At 23.3% G+C, this 8,041-nt stretch overlaps 1 protein-coding gene across 1 annotated transcript in view; it reads right to left on the bottom strand.

The window, feature by feature from the left end:
* Positions 1-2,894: 2,894 nt before the first annotated feature.
* LOC117177184 (guanine nucleotide-binding protein-like 3 homolog) overlaps positions 2,895-8,041 on the bottom strand; it is a 15,078-nt gene continuing 9,931 nt past the window's right edge. Inside the window, exons 6-8 of the mRNA XM_033367708.1 lie at positions 3,369-3,597; positions 3,086-3,260; positions 2,895-3,013 (exon numbers count right to left, since the gene is read on the bottom strand). Of these exons, the coding sequence (XP_033223599.1) occupies positions 2,913-3,013; positions 3,086-3,260; positions 3,369-3,597 (505 nt within the window). The 3' untranslated portion in view covers positions 2,895-2,912. The remainder of the gene's footprint in view (positions 3,014-3,085; positions 3,261-3,368; positions 3,598-8,041) is intronic.

Below are 8,041 nucleotides of genomic sequence, written 5' to 3'. Positions count from 1 at the left end.
GAATACTCAAAGAAGAAAAATAATTTTTAACCATAAAGTTGCATTTTCATAAAAAATGATATTTCTATAATTTTTATACAAGAAATAAGTTTATACGAAAAAAATTGAATCTTCAATCTATAGAGATAAATCTTTTCAACCAAAAAGGGTGAATTTTTAACAAAATGGTTGAATTCACTACCAAATTAACTTTCATCCAGAAAAGATTTTAGTTCATTTTTTCAACAACAAAATATAAATTTTAAACAAAAAGTAAATTTTATACGAAACATTTAAATTTTCAGCAAAACAGTAGAATTTTCAACTAAAGAGTATGACTTTTTAACAAAATAGTTTAATTTTCAACCAAACAGTTTCATTTTTATCCAAGAAAGATGAAATATCTTTTGAAACAGATGAATTTTTGATTTTAAAAAATTTTTTAGAGTGGAATTTTCATTCAGAAACGATTTAAGTTCTTTTCAGCACCAAAAGAAGGTAAACCGACCATTACTGGGACAACGTAAAAAGTATGTTCAATACTGAGACAATAATAAATATCGTTGAGTATCTTTTATATTCCAACATGAATTATAAAAGTAAAAATGTTCTATTATTTTTTAAGTTCTTTTAAATTTGTTACCTCTATTTATTTTTGTCCTGGTAAGTTATATATTTAGTAAAAAATAATCAAAAATATTCTTCAAAATGTGTGAATCAACTGCTACAAAATTTGCTTTTTTTATTTCAAAACTTTCCGCATAACTTTTACAGTATTGTATTATTTTAATTTACTACACTAAAAGAAAAAGTAATGTTTTTGCACATTTTTTAATACGTTAAAGAATAAAATTCATAACATTATTAGCGATTTTATTCGATAACTTATGAATATTTTAATGTCCCGCATTTGTACAAAATTTTTGATGAAGTTGCCTAAACCGAGACGAGCTGTCGCAGTATTATTTTAGTAACATATTTAAAATATTGTTTATAAGACACAACCTTGCCATTTATTAATTATTTATTCTAAAAAAGTTTTTCAAATCAGTTTATTGAAACCTCCAATTCTAACCTCAAAGTTTCCCAACTGCTTAGGTAAGTAATTTAATAATAACTCATCAATTTAATTTTCCAATAAAATTAGTTAATATGCATTAAAATTCAATATTATAGATTTATATGAAATATTAATAAGATTAATATTATCGATTTACTTTTTAAGCTAAATTAAGTAAATTAACTTTTCTGCTGAAAATTTATATTTTCAAATTAAAAATATAACTGTTTTGAAGAAAACTCATCTTTTTTACTTGAAAATTCAAGAGTTTGGTTAAATTTTTTTTTATATCTTGACTGAAAAATGTTTTTTTGGTTAAGATTTGAATTTTTTTCTTTAAAATTCGTCATTTTGGTTCGAAGACGTATCTTTTTAATCATAAAGTACATCTTTCTTGAACAAAAATGCAACTGTGGTTGAAAATTAATCTGTTTGAGTTGAGGCTTCAGCAGTTTGATCGAAAATCCGTTTTTTTTTTTTAATTTATTCGTCTGCTTTCAATACACAATTAAAATATTTTTTGGTTAAAATTTCAACTATTATATTTTTTTATCAGAATTTAGCTTTTTTGGTTAACCTAATACTTCAATTTCCTAACAAATTCTTGAATTTTTAAATAAAAAAGACCAATTTTCTACAAAAAAAGATTAATTCTTATAAAAAAATATAATAGTTAATATTTCAAACGAAAAATGTTTTAATTATAAATTAAACATGACATTATTTATTGAATAAATAAGATTTTTGATTAAAAAAAGAAAATTATTTCATCCAAATTTATGAATTTTCTACCTAATAATATCATTTTTAACGAAACAGTTGCATTTTTCTCAAAGAAAAATGTAATTTATAACTAAAATGACAAATTTTCGAACCAAAAAGACGAACCTTCAACAAAATAGTTGAAATATTAATCAAAACAGATTTTTCAGTCCATAAAATTTTCAACCAAATAATACAATTCGTATCCAAAAAATAATTTTAATTGTTTCATTTACTTTTCAATTCGTGTATGAACTTGAATTAAGATGAATTCTAATTCAAAATTTACTACCAAACAGTTTAATTTGCAAGTAAATCGATAATATTAGTCTATAATATTAAATTTTAATGCATATTAACAAATTTTATTTAAAAATTTAATTGATGAGTTATTATTAAATGACTTACCTAAGCAGTTGGCAAAATTTGAGGTTAGAATTAGAGGTTTCAATCGAATACTTTAAACAACTTTTTTAGAATAAATAATTAAACGGTAATCATAATCCATTCTTGCTTTTTCATGTATTCTGTAATAAATTATAAGTACATTGTGCCATTTTATTTTAATAAACCTATCTGACTAGCTTCAAAAATATGCATTTATATTAATTTACTATAAAATTACTAATGTATTTTTTGTTCTAATCGATCAAATAATGTCTCAGCCACTTATTATAACGGTTTTTGTACAAAAAATTCCAATTCCTCATTTAAAAATTGTGTTTATGTGAATTCGCTTTTCCTAACTGTCCCAGTATTGGTCAGTTTACCTTATTCAATTTAAATTTCCAACCAAAAAGTATGACTTTTCAACAAAATTGTTGAACCTTCAACCGAATAGTTGCATATTTATCAAAAAAAGATATAATTTCTACTAAAGCAGGTGAACTTTAAAATTACAAAAGCAGAATTTCAAAAAAGAGGTTGAATGTCCAACAAAACTGTTGCATTCTTTTTTTTTCAAGAAAAATGAAAATTCTACTAAAACAAGTGAATGCTTAATGCTTAAATTTGAAAATAACCGCTATTGAAAAGTGTTTCAAGATTAAATTTTTCATCAAATCGAGATCAGGTAAACAACAATAGAAATTAAGTACTTATCACTGGCACTTTATTGAGAAGCAAAATCGGTTTCAAAATCATAATCATTATCATCATTCGCTGAGACCGTAACTTCATCCAGGTGTTGAGATAACTCGGCCGCTTCTTTTTCTGAAAATAGAAAACGATACTCACTACTTAAATCCATAAGCAAAAATTGAATCCTTTGAAGAATAAACTAACCTTTCCTCGCCCTTGCCTTCTTTTCCTTCTTAAACTGCAACTGCTTCACCTTATTCAGTTTCTGATTTCCTTCAATTTCGAAAAGTGGATCGGTCTTCTTCTTCCTCTCGACAGGCGTCTTCTTCGGAATCGGTTTCTCACTCTTCTTCTCTTTCTTTTGCTGCACTTTCACTTGCTACGAAACGAATATCAAGTTTCTTGTCAATTCAAATCTTCTGAATAACCTTTGAATGTTTAGTTCCTTTAACTAAAATGAAGTAAGATATTTATTTTTCATAATTACCGCTTGTTTTTTAAATTCGACCTCCATTGCTGCCTCCACGGGACCAGAACTATCAACAATTAATGGTTCAAGAGGCGCAGGATTGTCCGCAAAAGCTTCGGCCTCAACTCCATCCAGCATCATTTTTTCCTCTTCTGCCAAATTATTTATGTCGAATTCCTTCGCCATTTGAGTCACGATTTCCGCCGATAATTGACAAGCTGGTTCTTCAGGTGGAACTGTATAATATCTGAAAAATATTATATTTAAGAAAATATCTTCTTAGTTGTCTTGGACCGAAAAAAGTACCATTTAAAATATATTTAAGACATTATTTAATAAAAATCTTTCAATTCATTTTTAAGAAAAATAATAATTTTATCTTATTTATTTCACACTTCAACAAAATATCAATAAATATGGCATGTACCAGATTACGAAAATAGTTAACTCCTGGACAGGCCTCGGACTCACCACGCTATTACCACTATTTTACAGTTTTTTTTAAACAATCACCATTTATCTACTATTTCGAAAAAATTACACTAAATACACTGTTTACAAATAAAAAGGCCAATTTTCAAACAAAAAATTAATTTCCAACAAAAAAACATAAACTTTTAACCAAGTAATTGAATTTTCAACCAAGAACCAAGAACATTTTTAACAAATTACATATATTTTCGACTAAGTACTTTTACCTAGGGATGTGATGTTAGTCTAAATTTTATTTGATTAATCTTTAGTTTATATTTGTTCGTTTCTACATTTTTTAAAATAAATAGTTAAATTTCTAATTAAAAAGAGATAAGTTTTTATCCAAAACTGGAGAAGTAACATTCTCATTGAGCAGAATTAATTTTAAATTTACAAAAAAAATGTTTTTCTATAAAACAGTTTAAATTTGCACTAATTAGTTGCATTTGATAGAAAATTGTTGAATTTTCAAGCCAAAATGACAAACTTTCTATAAAACACTTGAATTTTCAACCTGAAATTATTATTTTTCGATAAAAATGTTAATTTAAAACCAATAAGTTTACTTTTCAACAAAATCCTTAAATTTTCAGTTTGAGAAATTACTTTTTAGCAACAAAAAAATCGAATTAAAAATATAAAACTTTGAACCAAGGAGTTGAATTTTCAACCTAGAAGATTTGTTTTCTCCCAAAAAGGGCGAATTTTTAACAAATTAATTAAATATTTAATTGATATTTAATTAATTTAATTTTAATTTAAAATTATTTTTTTTAAATCTAAGTACTTTTACCTAGGGATGCGATGTTAGTCTAAATTTTATTTGATTAATCTTTAGTTTATATTTGTTCGTTTCTAAATTTTTTTAAATAAATATTTAAATTTCTAATTAAAAAGAGATAAGTTTTTGTCCAAAACTGGAGAAGTAACATTCTCATTGAGCAGAATTAATTTTAAATTTACAAAAAAAATGTTTTTCTATGAAACAGTTTAATTTTGCATTAATTAGTTGCATTTTATAGAAAATTGTTGAATTTTCAACACAAAGCGACGAATTTTCTATGAAATAGTTGAATTTTCAATCTTAAAATACTTTTTTTGAAAATCAAGTAAATTTAAAACCAACAAGTTGACTTTTCAACAAAACTGTTGAATTTTCAGTTTAAGAAATTACTTTTTATTAAAAAAAAATCTAGTTGAAAAAAAACTTTCAACCAAGGAGTTAAATTTTCAACCTGGAAGATTTAACTTTTACCAAAAAGGGCAAATTTTTAACAAATTACAAAGATTTTCAACTAACTACTTTGAACTAGGTTGTGATGTTAGTCTAAATTTTATTTCATTAATCTTTAGTTTATATTTTTTAAACAAAATAATTGAATTTTTAAATTAAAAAGAGATAAGTTTTTAACCAAAAGTGGAGTAATAACATTTCCCATTGAGCAACTAATAGTTGAATTTCATATAAAATTGTTAAATTTTCAATCCAAAGCGACGAATTTTCTATAAAACAGTTAAATTTTTAACCTAAAAATATTATTTTTTGACAGAAAAGTTAATTTACAATCAACAAGTTGACTTTTATACAAAACTGCTTAATTTTCAATTTAAGAAATTACTTTTTAACCAAAAAAATACCGAATTTTCAAGAACAAAAATAATGGTTTTTATTCAATAATTTTTTAAACTAAATATTTATTTTTAAATAAAAAATACCAGATTTTACAAAAAAAGGGGATTAGTTAAATTTCCATTAAGGAGAATTAGATTTCAATACAGCAAAAAATTTTACAAAAAAGTTGAATCTTATACCAAACAGTTCAATTTTTTATTAAAATGTTGAATATTCGAGCCAAAACGACGAATTTTCAATAAAACAGTTGAATTTTCTGCAAGATAAAAGAAAAGTATAATAGTTGACATTTCAACAAAAGAATATTTCAATTCAAAATAAGTAAACAGTTGAATTTAACCAAAATATATATTCATATCTTTATATTTTCAACAAAATTCATATCTTTATATATTCAACAAAATTTCGTTAATCTAGGATGAAAAAAATGACAATGAAATTATTGAATTTTCTAGCAAAAGAAACGAATTTTCAAGAAAAAAAGTTGAATTTTCAACTAAGAAGTATGACTGATCAAAATAATTACATTTTCAACCACTTAATTCAATTTGAAAGCAGTATTAAAATTCGAAAAAGGGAAAAAGCCAGGGAATTTTTTTTTGAAAACGTTCTTAATCTTTTTTAATTGCAATCCAAATTTGAAAAACAATTATTCATCATTTGTAAAAGTAGCTCTATATTTCTATACTAAACCATTTCTTTGAAAATTCCTTCTTTTTTTTTTTAATTAATTCTTTTAACTGAAAATTTATCTATTCCACTTTTTTCTAAATGAATCGTTTTTAGTTGAAAATTAAATTTTGTGGTTCAAAATTCATATATTTTATTGAGAATTCGTTCTCTACTGGTATAAAATTAAACTTCTTGTTTGAGCAATCATCTTTTTGCTTGAAAAATCAACAATTTGTTTGCATTTTTATTTGAATTTAACTGTTTTCGATTATAAATAAAATTTTTTTGGTTGTTAAATCAACTACTACATTTTTCGTTTAGAATTTATCTTTTTTGGAACAAAAATTTGATTACTTGGTTGACAGTTGAACTCTTTTATTCAAAATTAATTTTTTGTTTGAAGATTCATCATTTTAATTGAAAATTCATCTTTCTGGTTAAAAAGTAGTTTTTTCTTTTGCTGACAATTACTTTTGATTGCTGAAAATTTAATTATTTCAGTTGAAACTTTAACAATTTGTTGACAATTTGTTTGGTTTCTTTTTTGGTAAAATTTGTTTAAACTGAAAATGTGATGAAAATTCAATATTCCATCATTTTAGTTGAAAATTGATCTCTTTGGTTAAATATCAAATGTGTACCTAAACATTTACCTATTCAATTTTTGGTTGAAAAATGATCTATTTTAGTTGAAATTGCGTGTTTCTTTTTTTTATAGAAATTAGTCTTCTTGGTTGAACATACAATAATTCTAGATAAATATTCATAATTTCAGTTCTAATTTCATCATTTTTATTGAAAATTGAAATATTTAAGTTGAATACTCATCATTTCAGTTGAAACTTTATCACTTTCTTTGAAAATGTAACTTTTTTAAATTACTCTTTTGTTTGAAAATATTTTTTTAACTGAAAATAGAACTATTTCAGTTGAATATTCCATTATTTTAGATGAAATCCAGCTCTTTGAAATAAGTAACTACTCCAAAGGAGTACTTCATTTTTTAATTAAAAATGTATCTTTTTATTTGCAAAAGTATCTTTTATAGTTGAAAATTCGTCTTTTTTGGTAAGAAAGTAATATTCTTTGTTGAAAATTCATCTGTTTGGTTTAATATTCAAATATTCCAGTTGAATATTCATAATTTCAGTTGAAAATTTTATATATATTTTTTAAATTCAACCATTCCAGTTGAAGATTTATAATTTTAAATGAAAATATAAGTGTTACAATTAAATATATTCTTATTTTATTTAAAAATTCATCTTTTTGGCTGAACATTAACTTTTTAACTGAAAATTGAACTATTCAATTTATATTTGAAAATGTATGTTTTTTAGTTGAAAATTCATTTTTTAATTTTAATATTTAACGATTTCAGTTATTCATCATTTTACTTAAAAATTCATCTTTTTTCTTTAAAATTCAACTAATCCAGTTGAATATTCATCATTTTATTTGAAAATTCATCAGTTTGGTTAAAAATTGATCTTTTTGGGTGAAGTTCAACTATTTGGTTGAAAACTTGTCTTTTTTAGTTAAAAAGTTAACTATTTTGTTGAAATTTAATGTATTTTGTTGAAAAGTCGTTTTTTGTATAGAAAGTTAGTATTCTTTTTTGAAAATTTATCTTGGTTTCAGAAAATTAGTCTTTTTAATTGAAAATTTAAGTATTCCAATTAAATCTTCATCATTCTAGCTTTATTATTTTGTTGAAAGTGAAACTCTTTTGTCAAAAATTCATCTTTTTGTTTTAAAATTGATCTGTTATAATTAAATATTTATTCTTTTAGTTTAAAAATTCATCACGTCCGTTTAAATTTTTGTTATGGAAAATTAATTTTTTTAACTGAAAATTTAAATAATCAATTTTTGGTTGAAAATTGATATTTTTCAGTCCAAAATTCAACTT

Source organism: Belonocnema kinseyi, chromosome 7 (genome assembly GCF_010883055.1).
Source record: "Belonocnema kinseyi isolate 2016_QV_RU_SX_M_011 chromosome 7, B_treatae_v1, whole genome shotgun sequence".
In the NCBI taxonomy this organism is placed as follows: domain Eukaryota; kingdom Metazoa; phylum Arthropoda; class Insecta; order Hymenoptera; family Cynipidae; genus Belonocnema; species Belonocnema kinseyi.
The sequence above is the reverse complement of the archived record's forward strand: the minus strand, read 5'-3'. Positions and strand labels throughout refer to the sequence as shown.